We start from the raw sequence: 17,839 nt of genomic DNA, 5'->3' as shown, positions 1-17,839 counted from the left end.
AGTTAGTTGCATGTTCGGACTTGCATTTATTTAGTTTTTAAACAAATTATATTCTGGGGATGTTTTATGGTTTCTGAAGATTTATAGGGCTGAATTTTATAGCAGTTTCTTTTGCCTCCTGTGGAGCACGTGCCATGGTGGTTTTAAGTGTGCTGTGTATGTTTGACAAGTTAGAAGCCTAGCAATCCCCATCAGTGCTGAGCCATGCTGTCTCAGGCTTTGTTTTTGTTGGCAAGTATCCAGTACCATGCTATAAAACACGTTTACTTGACAGTAAAATAGTGGGAAACCACATTAGCTACAAAGTCTGGCTAAACACATGCAATAAATATTAATAAAAGAAAAGGCCACCCACCTTTGACCTGCAGTACTTGTTATTGGCTTTGTGTGTTTTAGAGTTACATAGCATTTTGAGTGTTACATAACAGTGTGGAAGAATCTCTTAGCAATGTATTAGCAACTGTGAATGTATTAATTTTGCCACTTGTGGCATGGGTCACAGACATAATGCATTGTCAGAATTCTCCTTTGTGCTTCAGAGTTACTTGTAAAAAGATCATTGTCCTTTAGTTTTCTTGTGTTGAGCAAGCACATTTGTATGTGTAAGTAAACAGGAATGTGTAATGTTGTATGTGTATTTATGTAGGAGGAGGATGTTTTACTGAGGAACATTGTAAAGAATGGCCAGTTGATTCATTTAAATTCATCTCTCTCATTTTTTTTTCTTGAACAAGAACACAAAGCAGAAAAACATCTCAGAAGAGTCATTCATCATCTTGTAATGAAATGAGGCTCTGATATGCTGTTGCTGAATAGGCATCAGATTTTTTTCCTTTTTTAATGTCAGATTTTTCATAATGCCAAAAAAAAACCAAAAAAACCAAGCAACAGAAAACCAAAAGTAGTATGGAACCTGAAATGGAAAATGATTCAGAAATCACTAGATCAGACCACACCTTGAGTACTGTGTCCAGTTCTGGGCCCCTCAATTCAAGAAGGATGTTGAGGTGCTGGAACATGTCCAGAGAAGGGCAACAAAGCTGGTGAAAGGCCTGGAACACAAATCCTATGAGGAGAGGTTGAAGGAGCTGGGGGTGTTTAGCCTAGAGAAGAGGAGGCTCAGGGGTGATCTTATTACTGTCTACAACTACCTGAAGGGGCATTGTAGCCAGGTGGGGGTTGGCCTCTTCTCCCAGGTAACCAGCAATAAAACAAGGGGACACAGTCTCAAGTTGTGCCAGGGTAGGTATAGGCTGGATGTTAGGAAGAAGTTCTTCCCAGAGAGAGTGATTTCCCATTGGAATGGGCTGCCCAGGGAGGTGGTGGAGGCACCGTCCCTGGGGGTCTTCAAGAAAAGACTGGATGAGGCACTCAGTGCCATGGTCTAGTTGACTGGCTAGGGCTGGGTGATAGGTTGGACTGGATGATCTTGGAGGTCTCTTCCAACCTGGTTGATTCTATGATTCTATGAATCTATGATATGTAACCATTCTTTTACAGATTAGTAGTTCTCATCTCCCAAGTTATAGGTCTGTATTAAAATTGCTAATTGGTGTTCTTCACTTGTTAAGATATCAGTGTTTCCCATTTTTTGAATTTTGTGTGTTGTGTTAGGTACCAAAAAAAGTGCATATAGGTAGATACTTCAGTGATAGATGGATTCTGCTCTGGTGAGACCCCAGTGGTGAGAGTGGTGAGAGCCTGGAATGGGTTACCCAGGAAGGTGTTTGAGGCCCCATGGCTGGAGGTGTTTAAGTCCAGGCTGGATGAGGCTGTGGTCAGGCTGATGTAGGGTAGAGTGTCCCTGCTCGTGGCAGGGGGGTTGGAATTGGATGATCTTTGTGGTCCCTTTGAACTCTTGACTGATTCTATGGTAGTACTTGAACGTTGGATTATTAATTCGTAGAAACGTAGAGTGGTTCAGGTTAAAAAGGACCTATTTCAACCCCCCCCCCCACGGTCAGGGACACCTCAAGTAGACTTGGCTGCTCGAGGCCTCATACAGCCTCACCTTGAACACCCACCCCCAGGGAGAAGGCATCCACAGTCTTGCTGGGCAGCCAATTTCAGAGTCCCACGACACCCCTACTGAAGAACTTCTTCCTGAGATTCAGTCTAAACCTACTCTCACTCAAGTTAAAACCATTCACATTGTAGGAAGAGTGTTTCTGGCTTTTGAGCAAGCAGAAGCAGTAATCTTCAGGGGAGGAAAATGTCTAGAAAAAAATAGTCTAGTTAAGTGAAATACTGAAAGGACAGTGCACCCTGCTAGCACTAGGTACATTTATTACATGGACAGCACAAACACTGTTAATATTCATCATCATTCTTGGACAATGTTGCCATTTCTCAAAAATAGATACTTCCTCCCCTCTACTTGGTCAGAAACATGTACAGGTTTTGTGTTTGTGTGAAAATAAATTGAGTCCTTCATGGCAGATTGTGCCCACTTCTTTGGCTCTCTTGAGTCAGAAGCTCGTGTCTTAAGGAGATTCTGTGCTGGACTGGTTAATCAGACTGAATACAGTGATCTTATGAAGAGTCAAAGTCACATGGAGAACAATACTCTTAATGTTTGAAAAAAGGTTTCTCTGCTGACCAGAAGGGTGACAGAGCTGTGAGACACTGGCTTCAAATACCAAGTACTTATGGTGTTGTGGGGAATAAAGAACCAAGAGTGAAAATCAGCTACTTCTTCTGTTTCTGCAGTCAGCAAGTTGAAAGGTCAGCACTGTGTGAGAAAAGGAAAAAGAAATCATGAAGGACAGGGTGACAGAATTAACAATAAAAATACAAAAGCCATGAGAGTTTGCACTGAAATATCTAAAGCACTTCATTGTTCTTCTTCAGACCTCCCTTTAACATTCCATTTTCATTACGCCTCTGAAATCAGTGGCCATCGCACTGGCACTAATTTGTACTTCCCTGTCTGCCTATATCTGTGTATTGTCACTCTTTTTACATGGTATTTTGCTCTGGAGAGGAACTTCTATTCATTCACATATCCAGCTTATTCCTGCTACATTGTGACTTTGATCCAGTATTTGGCAATATATTAGTTCTAAGATTTAGAACTAATTATCGATATGTTTCATTTCAGAGTGTTGTGCGTTGCCTTTGGCATCCCAAGTTGAACCAAATCATGGTTGGTACAGGAAATGGTTTGGCCAAAGTGTACTATGATCCCGTCAAAAGCCAGAGGTATGTAATCAAGAACACTTCTCTGGTTCTGAAGTTCTGTGATTATGTAAAGATTTAGAAAGCCTACTTTAGTATCCTTTGCTTTACAAAGTTACATTTACTCAGTAATAGTAGAAAGAAAAAGGGAAAAAAATTAAAAATGCAGCAACAACACAACAAACATCTTTGAAAAGCAACACATTTTCCTCTGGGCTTTTCAGGGTGCCACATGCTGGCACTTCTAGCTGAATTTATGAACACTTTCTATTTTTAATTGCATGAAATCTACAATAAGAGTAACCTTTCATGTGATCGCTTGGAGGTGGGGATGTGGTGTTATTGAAAGGATATTATTGCATACAGGCTTTGTTTTGTTTATTTAGTTAAAATCCTGTATAAAAGCTTAAACTTAAGTGTCTGTGAATTAATATTGGAAGACACAATTTATTGATCCCATCACATGTGCGGATTTTGCATTTACATCTAATGGAAGGGCAGTAGTGATTCATCAGAAGATGACTTAGTAGCCTAGCATGAAAAGAGGAGGACTTAACTAGTCTATAAATACTTCTTTTGCAATTGTTTTTGCTTTTACTGTCTGGATTGGCTGAAGAACTTGAGCATGCTTCCTTCCTGTAAGCAGGGGGAAAGTCTACCCTTCATCTATACAGAGTGGTATATTCCGCTATATGCCGGTGTCTTTTTTCAGCAAAGGCATCCAAAACCATACTTGTGCTACAGCTCACACGTTTCTGGATACCTACTGTGACGTGGGCACTTTGATGTGAAGATAAAACACTGGTTTACAAGATTATCTGAAATAAGTTTTTTTTAATGGTCTTTATCAATTTGGAGAACAAGAGAGTTGGTCATTATTGTTTGGACCCCTCTCCAGAGTGCAGCCCAGTCTCCCAGTTACAGATCACAGGCGACCTACCTGTGTTTTGTAGTCAGATTGTTTTCTGGTGTTTGTGATGAGGAGGAAAATACCACCAGTTTAAATCAGTCTTTCTGCAGCCAGGCTTAGGCAGTCTTTGTTACTGCAGTGCTACAGACACCTCTGGTTAGATAACCGCCACCTCTGCTACTAAGGGAGAGAACTAGGAGCAAATAATTGCCTATGTTTGGAGAGGAGCACTTTTAGTGTGCACCCTGCAAGTACTATGGACAAATGAAGTGTGAAATGAAACTTCCACTGTTATTTCCTCATGTCTTGCAACTGCTCTTTACCAGAAACATTAATCTCTTGCATGTGCATGGACAGGCAAAGATACATGTATTCATGAATATTTAAAGTTCTATACAATTTTGTTCAAATTGTCTTGAATACATCTTTATTTGATAAAACCAAACTAACTAAACTGCTCTATGTTTCCTCCTAGGGGAGCAAAATTATGTGTGGTCAAAACAAAACGGAAAGAGAGACACGCAGAGACTCTTACACAGGATTACATTATAACACGTAAGGAATTTAAACATAACTTTGTAACAGCATCCTTAGCTTTTTCTCAGTTTGCAGGCCATTTAGCTTTGTATATTCCCCTTGAAACGTTGCAGTCTTTCATCAAAGATGTGAGATGTTAGTGCTTCATATAATTTTTGGTAGACTTGCACAACCAGGAAGGTGGATGGTTTGTAAAGTTGATAATATTGGTTGCTTTCTAGATTCTCATGATTATCATGAACCTTTTAAGGCATCTCCCTCTCTCATACACACTAAAAAAACCAAACCAAAGCAAAAAACCCAAAAGCAACCCAAAAAAACCAATCAACCAACGTAAAAAAAAAAAAAAAACAAACAAAATTGTAAAGCCAACCAACCAAAACCCCCCCAAAAGCCAACCCAACCCAAACAAAAAACACACACACAAACCACCAAAGAAACAAACAAAACAAACACAAAAAAAACCCCAAAACAAAAACCCAAGCCAAAAAAACAGCAGAAAACTCTCAACCAAACCAAAACAAAAAAATCCCAAAGAATCACTGAAAGAAACACCTCAAAAACTTCTGGATCTTTCTTAGATCTTCAGTTTAGCATTTGCCACTAAATTGGTAATTATGAATGGGATTAGCACATGTTCTGCCAGTCGGGAACATTAACAGTATTAATGGCAAAATTTGAGACATTAGAGTTAAGTCTTAAACAAATTCCAGTGATTTTTCAAAATTTAGAACTTGCCCAGAGTTCTTTGGAGTTTGAAATAGCTGAAAATGTCTCTCTAGCCTCCAATTGTACTTGCACATTCGTATGGATGCTCACTGATGCTGAAGAAAGTTTTCATTGTTACAATACAATGCTTAAGTGACCCACCTTTTCCCAAGCTCCATCATTTTGGCCCTCCCCATTGGCATTGCCCTGTATAGTGTTTCCTTATGTGAAATGAGAACAATTACACAGTTGTGCTGTCTTGCTTCCCTTCATCCTTTTCCAGTTACAAGGTGTTTGGATTCAGCTGTATTTTCCAGTAGTCTTGATCTTAAAAAAAGTTAAAACCGCTTCTGTAGAGCAAGATAGAGATTTTACAGCACATTATATAAAAAGAAAGCTTAGACTGAGAAGATCTGGGCAGTCTTGGTAAATCAGGCCAGTATCACAAGGCATTTTGGTTCTGGGTTCCCCATCTCAAGAACTTTACAGCTGCAGCTGTCTCCTGCTTACCTCACTGATGTGGATGTCCAGCTCCAGTTTTTGGGTAGCAGAGGATAAAGTAGCAGCTGGCAAAGATTGTTGCATATTTTGGAGACTTTCCAGAGGTTAGATGTTTGTCATTTAAGCTTACAGATCAAACTGGAAAGAAATGAGGATCTCAGAAGTCCTTTTTGCGAAGTGATCTAACTGCTTTCTCCTTCTCTTCGTTGTGCTTTTGGAAGTGTGGGGGATGACGACTTTGAGTTTGTGGTTTTTTGGATCCCCTTCCACCCTTGTTTATTTTTTTCCCTTTAGACTTCTAGATGCTCTTGAATATCAGGATTACCTGTAATGGATATTTAAAGTGCAAGAATGTTATTTTGAGGGATTAGGTGTTACTATTAAAACAGAGAAATATACAGTTTGGGTTTCCCTTAGGCAGCCTGGACTCCAGAAATGGCAAAAGCTGGGATCTGTGTATTAGTCACCTCAGATGCTCTGTGCAAGCCTATCAAGCTTTGTGCTTGCCAGCAAATTGTCCCACACATTTCATACTTCATGAACACTGCAAAAATAAAACATTTAATATCAAAGATCTACTGCTGTATCACCTGGCTGTGACTTCACTCAGTCTAATAAGTTGAGCACACTTCCAGAAATAAGCTGAAAAAAAAAGCTGATAGGTCTAATGATGCTGCCTTCTGTTTTTTATTCAGTGTAGTGCTGCTCCCCCTAGACTTAAGATTTGCTTGGTCTTTCTGGGTTCTTTTGACATGAACATAATTTCCCACAGCAGTCAGCACACCACAGGAAAACTGCCTTCCTCAGCATGGCATTTCTCTGTTGCTGACAAATGTATGTTGTGTCTGAGCAGACCAAAACCATTACTGTCATTGAGGATACTGTAGCAAGTTTATAAGGAAGTGAAAGTTTTAATCTAAACAGATTCCCTCAGATATGGTTAGTCTTTTAACCTTGATTAATCTCATAATTTAAGAAAACATACGATTTTGACTTCTTGTGCAGAAACATTACAATTTGGATCATGGTGGAGATTCCACCTTTCTGTGTTCCAGGTCCAAGAGTAACCGTAGGGCTTTGCCGTGTTCTTAGACTATCAGAAATGTGTTAAAAACATGGAAAGTTCAGAAAAAAAGTGGCCTGTTGGTCACAGTGCTAATGCTGAATGACAGAGGAATAAGTTAAATATGCATAGACTGTGCAAGCAGTATTTCAGATGTACAGCTCTTGCCTGGAGGAACCCTGTAAATCTGGCTGCTTTCACCTTTGAAAAATTAACTCAGCAAAACACTGCTTGGATACAGAGGAGTTGGGAGGCTGCTTTGCCACATTTTCCATTGCAAGGAATAGTCTCAGTCATTGTAATTTAAACTTCATAATGAGATTTGAGTTTTTAACGTTTGTCTTTCTCCAAACCATGACCTTTTAGCCCATGCACTTCCAATGTTTCGTGAACCACGACAGCGAAGCACCAGGAAACAGCTGGAAAAGGATAGACTGGACCCCATGAAGTCTCACAAACCTGAACCTCCGGTGGCAGGACCAGGTAATCTGGGCATAGCAATTGCAGGCTGTCATATGCCAAAGAGACCACCATGTGTTGGTTATGTACTTGTTTGGGTTTTCATTCAAACTGGTTTTGGTGGCCACGCCACTTTATATGTGTAAGCATTGATCTGGAGTGCTTCCTTGCAGTAAATTCATAATCACTGAGGGGTAATGTCATTAATGTTTATAAACAAGTGAAGTGCAAGTGTCAGGAGGATGAAACCAGGCTCTTCTGAGTCCAGCGACAGGACAAGGGGCAGAGGGCACAAGCTGGAGCACAGGAGGTTCCCCATAAACACTAGCATGACAGAATATTGGAACAGGCTGCCCAGAGAGGTTGTGGAGTCTCCATCACTGAAGACATTCAAAACCTGCCTGGTTGCATTCCTGGGTGACTTACTCTAGGTGATCCTGCGATAGCAGGCAGGTTGGACCAGATCACAGAATTAACCAGGTTGGAAATGACCTTCAAGATCGAGTCCAACCCATCACCTAATCCCTTCTAGTTAACTAAACCATGACACTAACTGCCTTCTCCAGTCTCCTTTTAAACACCTCTATGGATGGTGACTCCACCACCATCCTGGGCAGCTCATTCCAGTGTTAATCATTCTTTCTGTGAACTTCTTCCTAACATCCAGCCTCAACCTACCCTGGCACAGTTTGAGACTGTCCCCTCATTCTGTCACTGGTTGCCTAGGACACCAACCCCCACCTGGCTACAACCTCATTTCAGGTATTTGTAGAGAGCAGTAAGGTCTCCGCTGAGCTTCCTCTTCTCCAGGCTGAACAACCTCAGCTACTTCAGCCTCTCCCTGTAAGGCTATGCTCCAGCCCCCTCACTAGATTTGGTGCCCTTCTCTGGACACATTCAAGCACCTCAACGTTTTTCTTAAATTGAAGGGCCCAGAACTGGACAGAGTACTCAAGGTGTGGCCTAACCAGTGCTGAGTACAGGGGCAAATGGACTTCCCTGGTCTTGCTGACCACACTATTCCTGATAGAGGCCAGGATGCCGTTGACTTCCTTGGCCACCTGGGAACACTGCTGGTTCATGTTCAATCACTGTCAACCAGTCCCACCAGGTCCCTCTCTGCCTGGTTGCTCTCCAGCCACTGTGTCCCCAGCCTGTAGTGCTGCATGGGGTTGTCGTGGCCAAGGTGCAGAACTAGATGATCTTTTAAGGTTGCTTCCAATCTAACATTCTGTGATTCTGTGACTCACATTATATAAGCAGTAAAACAATGAATGCAGTTCTAAGTTAGACTCCTTTTACAGCATTCAACAACTATATATAAATAAATAATAAGTAAGTAAACTAACATTAAATAATATTTTTTTAAAGTAATTAACACATTCTTTGTGTCTAATCACTGGTACTGACAGAATACAGTATTTCTCTATTTCTTAAATACTTTCTCTAAAACACTACTTTTTTTCTTTGCTTGTTTGTCTTTTAACCTACAGGTCGTGGTGGACGTGTTGGAACTCATGGAGGCACCTTGTCATCCTATATAGTCAAGAATATTGCACTGGATAAGACAGATGACAGCAACCCTCGAGAGGCTATTTTACGTCACGCAAAGGAAGCAGAGGAGAATCCCTACTGGGTTGCCCCAGCATATGCTAAGTAAGCAGACAATTGAAAATACAGTGTTTCTGGAGGCCAGTGAGAGTTTGGTAAAAAATAGACTTGTTCTTAATGGTATGCTTTGCCTCTGGGTTGAGCCCATGAACATGTAAACCAACAATGTGCCATAGTCTCTTCTAAAGATAAGAATTTCTAGGAGGTTAAATTGTCAAAATTTGATGTTTCCATTTTTAAAATACACATATTTTACATAAAATATGTTTATGGAGTGAAGCTGGAGATGGGTAGGTTCAGGCTGGATGTGAGGAGGAAGTTCTTGAGCATGAGAGTGGTGAGAACCTGGAGTAGGTTGCCCAGGGAGGTGGTTGAGGCCCTGTCCCTGGAGGTGTTTAAGGCCAGGCTGAATGCAGCTCTGGCCAGCCTACTCTAGGCTAGGGTGTCCCTGCCCATGTAAGGGGGGTTGGAACTAGATGATCCTTGTGGTCCCTTCCAACCCTGACTGATTCTATGATTCTAAACATACCTGTCAGTACTAGCAATAATTTCTACACTTTCTAAGTTGTTTAGAATCTTCTCTAAACAAATACCTGAAATTGCCGTATACCTCCTAATAAGATACTGTCCTAATGAAAAACTGCAAGGGTAAGTTTTCTAGTCTACGCTCTAGTTTTGACTTATTCTTAGGTTAAACTTTTCAAAATACCTACTTTGTGTTACTGCAGTGTATTTTAGATAATTTAATTAACATTGTGTTTTATTTCCTGCATAGGGAACTGAATACCTGCTTAAATTGACTTGTTATAGCAAATTTACCATTTGAGCCAAGGAAATATCAAATTTCAAAATTCAGCATAAGGAAATTAATGTTCAGTTGTTGTAAAATCAGAGCCCCTTGTCAAGGTTATGGTGGTAAAATCTCTTTAATCCCACAGATGGTAATTTACTCAATTTAAATTGTGTGTGTGAGTGTGGTGCTTCCATGCATGTGTTACAATAAAAATTGTGCATTATAGCTCTAGAATGCTCCCTAACAGATTATTTTCCCTAAAAATACATAAGATTTAAGCCATTTAATAAATACATTCAGAATAGTACTAAAGGGAATACCAGATAAATGCACATCATACTAATGAACAGAAACTACCTCTTTAAAAATTACTAAATCTTCTACATTTTATATTCTCACTGATGTTTTTGTTACAGGGAGCTGGGCAGTATGTTCATTAGTATGTTGCTGACTGTAATTTCTTTAGTAGTGTTCAGCTCTTTAGTGAAACAGTCACCACTTCTTTGCAGAAACTTAAAAAATATTAAGAATCCTGATAATTTCTAGTGGTGACAGTTTTCTGACTTGACCCACACGTTCACAAATGTAATTGAGTAGCTATTCTAAAGCAGCTTAAGAATGTCAGTGACCCAGCCTGACTTTGACTAGGTAGTTAATAAGTGTAACATGCTGGTAATTATTAAACGTGGCATTTGGTGATGTAGATAAAATCAGTGTATAATGTGCTGTCCTCCTTAGTACTGAAGTAGGAGTATTCTCTTAACAGTTTTTATAATGAATATGCTAAATACCAATGTTGCTAGAGATTGAATTTAATTTGAGTGTGTAGGCACCTGGTTTTATTTGAGATATGCAACTACTCAGTCTCTAAAGTTAATACAATCACGCATTCCATCAGGAAGGTGGATACCTCAGTGACTTTGCCTTAGAAACTTCATTGATTGTGTATTAAGTTTCATCTCTGACACGTGTAGTGTAGTAGACATGAAAGTTTTAAAACATAGCTGTATTTCAGAAGGCTTACTGTGTCGGGTGGGCAGATCTCGTTACAATTTCTTGTTAAAGATGTAGCTGCAGGGAAAGGAGAGTAGTGAGGAGGATGCACGTCCAGACTGCTATTAACTTACAGACCAGACGGTGATACGTATGTGGGGGAATTGAACTGCAGCCAGCAGCATGCTGCCGTGATGATTTTGTCAGCTGATAAATCTCATGCCAGTGAAACTGCCATTATGCTTGCTTTTAAAGCTTGATTGATGTACTCTATGTAGAAAGCATTAAAAAAAAAAAGGAAAGACAAAAACCCCAACAAAAATACAATAACAACGATAATAACGTAACAGTAATAACATTTTTTGTACTGTTGTTGTTATTACTATTAGCTAGGACACTGAAGTGCAAAAAATTCTTTATGATTGTATTATGTTCTTAACATACAGAAATTGAGGTCTGTATTTACAGCCACAGACCAATGACAGCCATAGGTATTCATTAGCTGTTCCTCTCCTGCATGCACATATAGTAGAGAAAGCTGTGCTGATTGTATCCTGTGCCTAACTTTACAGGGCATGTATGTAAATTACCATGCAGATGTTCTCATAGATATATGTTTAGTAAAATATGCAAACTACAAGTAATTTATATAAATTATCATGTAATATTGTAAGAATGTCTCTGGTGGCTCTGTTTAAGTCAGGAATTAATAGTCAATATAATAATACATGGAAACTGACTGCTTTAGCTATAGCCTAAGATATACTACAGAATTAGGAAAGGTGGTAGTCTGAAATATACTTAGAATTATATACTGTCTTAAGATCTAAAAACTAGTATATTTCTCCTTTTTTTTAATAGGGCTTTTTTCCCTTTAACTGCTTTATTTATCTACTATGCTTACAGATTTCCTGTAGTAAATTTTCACTTAAACGTGGTGTAAAACTCTCCATTTGGTATGTCTGTTAGACAAGGGGTTTGGCTTTGTGTTGTCTAACAAGTGGCTACTTACAGGTTTTCATTCTCCTTTAGAAGAAGCTGAAGGAAACTGTGCTTACTTACATTTCCTACTTTCACTTCAGTAATTCTTACAAGAAATACCTGCAACATGGCATTTGCTGTTAGTTTATAGATTGTATGTAAGTGTGTTTCCCTTCTTGTGGGAGTTAAAGGTGCCCCATATATTCTTGATGCCAAATAGTAATTTGCATTTTTTATCACTTGAAAAAAAAATTCAGGCCTGCTATCATTAGCCTGACCTTTCTGTTTCATCTAAAATTTGAGCCAGAAAAGGAGGGGGGAAGTATGTAAGAAGCAAAAGGATGAGTGTAAAAAACAGATGTTGCTGCAAAGGATACTGGGAATCATAAGTACATGCTGAATCAGTAGATGACATGTCACAGAGCCCCAATGTGAATAAAGTGTTAAAAAACATACGATCAACGCAGCAGAAAAGTCATAATGGATGAGGATGAAGAAAAGACCTTGAGATTTTTTAGGGAAAAGCTTGTTACAGACCTTGGCAAGAGCCATTCCAGTGGACTGAAAGGAAAGGAAGGACAGATTGAAGATTTCAAGCGAAGAACTACAGGAAAGAAACTTGAGGCATCAGTTATAAATGTTTGAAAATTACATTCTTTTTGTGAGCTGTTTGTTTTAGCACAGCTGTACAGAGATAGTATAATGACTTCAGATGTCCCTCTGAAGTACCAGCAGGAATTACTAAACGTTGTAGCTGAGGGCCTAATCAAGCCCAGATGGTAGCTTTCTTCTGTACCGTAGGGAAGGTGCGGTCAGACTCTTTAGAAAATACCTTTTAGATTAGTGCTGTTGCCTCTATTATGCTGTCTTTGGCATTGCTTTTATGTCACAGGCAAAGGTGGCCTTGCCAATAGCAGGGGGGTTGGAGTAGATGATCCCTGAGGTCCCTTCCAACCCAAACCATTCTCTGCTTCTATGAATTGAAGCAGCAGCCTGTAGCTTGTGCTGTGTTCACTGAGTTGCTTCTCAAGGGCAGTGCTGGTGTGTGAAGTGTCAGTCATGTAGAGGTTCATGTCTCTTTAGTTGAAGAAGTGGGACTGAACAGAATGTTTTGTAACCGTGATTTTATTTGCACATGTTGTAATATTTAAGCTGATATTTTTGGAAATAGGTAATTTTGACAGGGATACCCTTGAGATTCATGGGAGAGTCTGTCTGGTTAGTAGCTAAGGAATACGAAGTGGCCTGATGCTAAAAAACTTCACTTTTTAGCTTGGAAATAGCCTTTGTGACATTATTGTGGTTTCCAAGAGTGCTTGGAAGCCTTTTTTTCCTCCCCCCTATCTTTCAGTGCAATATAAACACAAATTTCAAAAGTTACTATGACATGAGTCACATGCTGAGATATGCAGTTGTCCTCTCCAGCTGGTTTAGCTGTTGTATGGTGGTGTTTTTAATCTGCTACTCTATGAACCTCAGATGTTAATAGGCTACTTCTATTGGATCCCTGAAAGGTAACTGAGAAAAACAACCCATAACCAGAGGGATTAATGTGACTAAAGCAGTCCGCGTGACACCTGGAAATTTTTAAGGGATCTGCATATTTGAATATGTTGAAACCCACAAAAACAGAGAGAAGCATGCAGTATGAATAAATTGTGTTAGTTTGTTTTCCCACACTAGGGATACATCTGTCAGTGTATGAGATGCTGTTTTTCAGCAGACAGATCTGTGGAAACACAGGGTTATATAATTATTTAGTTAGGAAAGAACCCCTGGAGATCACCTCTTCCAATCTCCAGCTTAAAGCAAGTTCACAAAGTGGAAAAAAAAGTACTGAGCATCTTGAGCTTTTCCTTATCCTGCATTAGTAGGTTACTGGTCCCTTGGGCACGTTTTGCTTTGTATTCATTTGGCTGTCAGTATAACTGCAGAAGCCCTTAATGTTGCCACTCAATTTATTTCCCGTTTTAACTCAAGCTGAGCTTTGCCTTTTCTAGCTCTACTCCTTCATGTTCATGTCCTGCCTCTGTTCCTCTTGGCTCAATCTATCCGTGCTTCCTCTGTCTGTGATCTTCCTTTTGGAGTCTTGTGATTTATTTCATAGAATCATAGAATCACAGAATCAAACAGGTTGGAAGAGACTTCCAAGATCATCCAGTCCAACCTATCACCCAGCCCTAGCCAGTCAGCTAGACCATGGCACTAAGTGCCTCATCAAGTCTCCTACTGAACACCTCCAGGGGCGATTCCACCACCTCCCTGGGCAGATCCCTCCATGTCCATGCTAAGCTTCTGCCAGGCTTCACTTTCTGCACACAAAATGAAATATATTTTGAGAAGTCTGTCCTCAGAGATCAGCTAGTTCTCCTGAACTCCTTTGCTCTTCATGGCATTCTTTAGTGGGGTCTGCTGAGCAAATGCTAACAAATTTAAATTGACCCCAAAAGTCAAGGTTAAATAAATACCAGAAAGATGATAGGGAAAAGAACACAGCTTTCCACATCTATTTTTTAGTGCTCAGAAATAAAAATAGTTTGAAGTTTTATACCTCTTTTGGTAATTTTTGTATAAAGTCATCAAAGTCCTACTGCACTGGCAATCTCTTGTGCGGTTACTAAGCAGAACAATTTGTCTTTTACTTAAATGATCACTGAATCATAGAATCAGTCAGGTTGGAAGAGACCTCCAAGATCATCCAGTCTAACCTATCACCCAGCCCTATCCAATCAACTAGACCATGGCACTAAGTGCCTCATCCAGGCTTTTTCTTGGACACCTTCAGGGACGGAGATGCTGATAATGCTATAACAAAACCAGTGTTTTATATGCTTATGCCTTTAAAATCATCAGCATATTATCACCCAAGGTACCCCAGTTACTGCTGTGTAGCTTGTGGAGGTGCAGTAGTTTACATTTCAGCAGAGCTGAGGCTATATCCATTTATTTCATGGTAATTAAAAAAAACGAGTTAGCAAGCAGACTTTAATTGCATCCTGTGTTTTTGCCTTAGCTGCTACAGTTTCTGGGGTTTTTCTCTCCTTGGCTCACCTGCAGCTTTGCCGCACACAGTAGCATACTTACTTTAGGTGAAGTGTTTTGCTTTTCTCTGTATCACTTGTGTCCTGGAAGGGACATAGGTTCTGCTCCTTGTTTCCTTGTTTGTAATTGATTGGTTATGCTTTAAGAATACTGACCTGGTGTCACTGGGCGTTTACCTTTTGTGTATTGTGATAGAAGAGAGGTACACTTCAAATGGACTAAGTGAATTTGTATCAGTATATTTTGCATTAAGAGAACATTCTGCAAATTCCTTCTGTAGAAGCTAGCAAAGTCTATCATTGTGGCCTTCCTCCCTGTTGTCTGTTTTGGCTCAAAAGTGGTTTACGTTTTCTTTAAAATGTCCTTTCAGTGATTGGTTAAGTAGAGTTTCTGTAATTATTCTCCAGTGGGTTTTTTTTTAATATGAATTTAAAACCAAACAAAATAGATCTTAGTTCTACATACCATAAGTACTACATAGAAATTAACTTCCAGCAATGGACGTCCTTATCTGGGTACAAAATCTGCTTAAGTATATAGCCTGAATCCAGGGATCATGTGCCAAGAAAGTCCTGCAGTAAGATCATAGAATCATAGAATCATAGAATCAACCAGGTTGGAAGAGACCTCCAAGATCATCCAGTCCAACCTATCACCCAACCCTATCCAATCAACTAGACCATGGCACTAAGTGCCTCATCCAGTCTTTTCTTGAAGACCTCCAGGGACGGTGCCTCCACCACCTCCCTGGGCATCCCATTCCAATGGGAAATCACTCTCTCTGTGAAGAACTTCTTCCTAACATCCAGCCTATACCTACCCTGGCACAACTTGAGACTGTGTCCCCTTGTTCTATTGCCGGTTGCCTGGGAGAAGAGGCTACTCCCCACCTGGCTACAATGCCCCTTCAGGTAGTTGTAGACAGTAATAAGATCACCCCTGAGCCTCCTCTCTGAAACCTCTTAGTATACTTACCTAAACGGCAAGTGTGGAGGATGGAGGATAGGGCAAGCCAGTAAAAAGATCCTGTAGACAAAGGAAGTTGTCTTGGATAGATTAGTTTTGTTAATTTAAAGTAATTTTTGTGCCACATATAACAGGTGGAGAATCTTGCTTTTTAATAGCCAATGTCTTGCTATTATTACTGTTCAAAGTCAGTGGCAACATTGAATTATGTCTATTGTGTTAAGTAAGGCAGAGACCATTTTGTTAAGGTTTATGCATTTTGTAGAGTCTGCCAAATAACAATTGTTAGAATAATAGTGCTCCAGATCCTTAGACTGCTGTAAAAACATTAGTTAATACATTAATGAGTGGGTGGCTGCCTTGGCTGCATTTTATACTTTGCCATGTCTGCAGTAATGAGAAGTCAAGCACAGCCAGCATCAGAAATCTTGTAGTTTCAGCTCTGCAGTGATTGTGCCGGGAGTTAGGTTGGAAACGAGGACCACGCAGTGATTAAAGTGTAAAACAGGAGAACTGAATGTCCAAACAGTTTATTGAAATGCTACTTGATACTGTGTTCGTTTAAAAAAGTAATCAATAATTATTTTTATAAAGTTTAAGTGTTATTTAAAATACAAGTAAACAGCAGAGGAATAGATACCATCAAGCCTGCCTGTAGGATACACTGTGTTCTCATATGAGGATCATTAGGTTTTTTTATGTTATGGTAGCGCTGGGTAAAGTTTCTGGAGAAGCTGCTTCTGTCATACATAGGCTAAGCTGGAAAGCAGACTGAGCCATTCTGCTTTCACTTACTGTCATACTATATACTGTACCAAAATGGAGGATTCTGGGCTTTAAAACCATGGTATGAGAAGAACCCGTGGCTCCCATTTTCCTAGCATTGCATTGAATTGTCTTGTTTCTCTCTTCTCTCAACTTTATCCGTGGAACACACAGCTAGTGATTGCGTGCTGAGGGGGAATTAATATTTGCAGAAGCTGTGTGTTTGTTATGCTTGGTCTTTGCCTGAGAGCTGCAAGTTTCTTCAGTTCTTAGAAGGTTAGTTAGTAGGTTTGCATTGAAAACAAAAATCAGGGAAGTATCTTTTTAAGTACAGAAGGGGTTGAATGTGTGTCTGTTGCAGGCCTAATACAGCTATTGTAAAGGATTCTAGTCAGACCATTATTTTAACCTTTTCCTCTCTTTTAATGTTTTCTAGAACCCAGCCAAAAACAGTTTTTGCAGAAGTGGAACCAGAAGATGATGAAACAGACAAGCCAGAGTGGAAAAAACGTAAAATTTGAGGGAAAAAAAAAATTTGCTTTTAAAAATAATTTCAGAGCATTAGGAAAAAAAATACTGCTTTTAGTTCTTTAGTTTGGGTAGTGAATCAAAAATTGAAAGCAAATATTGCTTCACTTCATAAAATTTGCTGCACTGTAAAATGGGATTGTTGTATTGCAGTGGATTGTAATCTTGCATCTGAATTTTGTAATAAGGAATGAATTGTATTGTGCAAAGAGCTTCTCTCCGTGGCAGTTACCTCTGTCACCCTGCCTGTAAAGATGTTTCTTCTCATGTTGAGGTAAAACTTTCTTGTGTTCCAGTTTGTATCCATTATTCCTTGTCTTGTTACTGTGCACCAACAAAATAAACTAATAGTTTCTCAGAGTCCTTTTTGTTTTTTTTCTAGTTAAGATCTAACAAATTACTCCCCTTGTTACAAGTTAGCACATTACATCTTAATGTGGAACAATCCAGTTTAGTTCATTTATGTCTTTGCACAAGTTCTAATTTAGCTCACAATTCTGTGTGAATTTTGGGGAATCACAGAATGTTAAGGGCTGGAAGGTAACCTTGATCCAGTCCAACCTCCCTGCAGAGCAGGATCACCTATACCAGATCATACAGGAATACATCCAGGAGGGTTTTGAACATCTCCAGAGAGGGAGACTCCACAACCCCCCTGGGCACCCTGTGCCAGTGTTCTGTCACCCTCACAGTGAAAGAATTCTTCCTAATGTTTATGTGGAGCTTCCTATGCCTCAACTTCCACCCACTGCCCCTTGTCCTATCATTGGGCATCACCCAGCAGAGCCTAGCTCCAACCTCCTGG

The 17,839-nt window shown here is 39.8% G+C and overlaps 1 protein-coding gene across 1 annotated transcript in view; it reads left to right on the top strand.

Annotated features, from left to right (window-relative positions):
* WDR70 (WD repeat domain 70) overlaps positions 1–17,394 on the top strand; it is a 122,681-nt gene extending 105,287 nt beyond the window's left edge. The window contains exons 12-16 of the mRNA XM_064140403.1: positions 3,101–3,201; positions 4,563–4,642; positions 7,263–7,379; positions 8,849–9,011; positions 16,943–17,394. Of these exons, the coding sequence (XP_063996473.1) occupies positions 3,101–3,201; positions 4,563–4,642; positions 7,263–7,379; positions 8,849–9,011; positions 16,943–17,027 (546 nt within the window). The 3' untranslated portion in view covers positions 17,028–17,394. The remainder of the gene's footprint in view (positions 1–3,100; positions 3,202–4,562; positions 4,643–7,262; positions 7,380–8,848; positions 9,012–16,942) is intronic.
* Positions 17,395–17,839: the final 445 nt, after the last annotated feature.

Source organism: Pogoniulus pusillus, chromosome Z (assembly GCF_015220805.1).
Source record: "Pogoniulus pusillus isolate bPogPus1 chromosome Z, bPogPus1.pri, whole genome shotgun sequence".
Classification (NCBI taxonomy): Eukaryota; Metazoa; Chordata; class Aves; order Piciformes; family Lybiidae; genus Pogoniulus; species Pogoniulus pusillus.
This window is presented reverse-complemented; position numbering and strand designations above follow the sequence as displayed.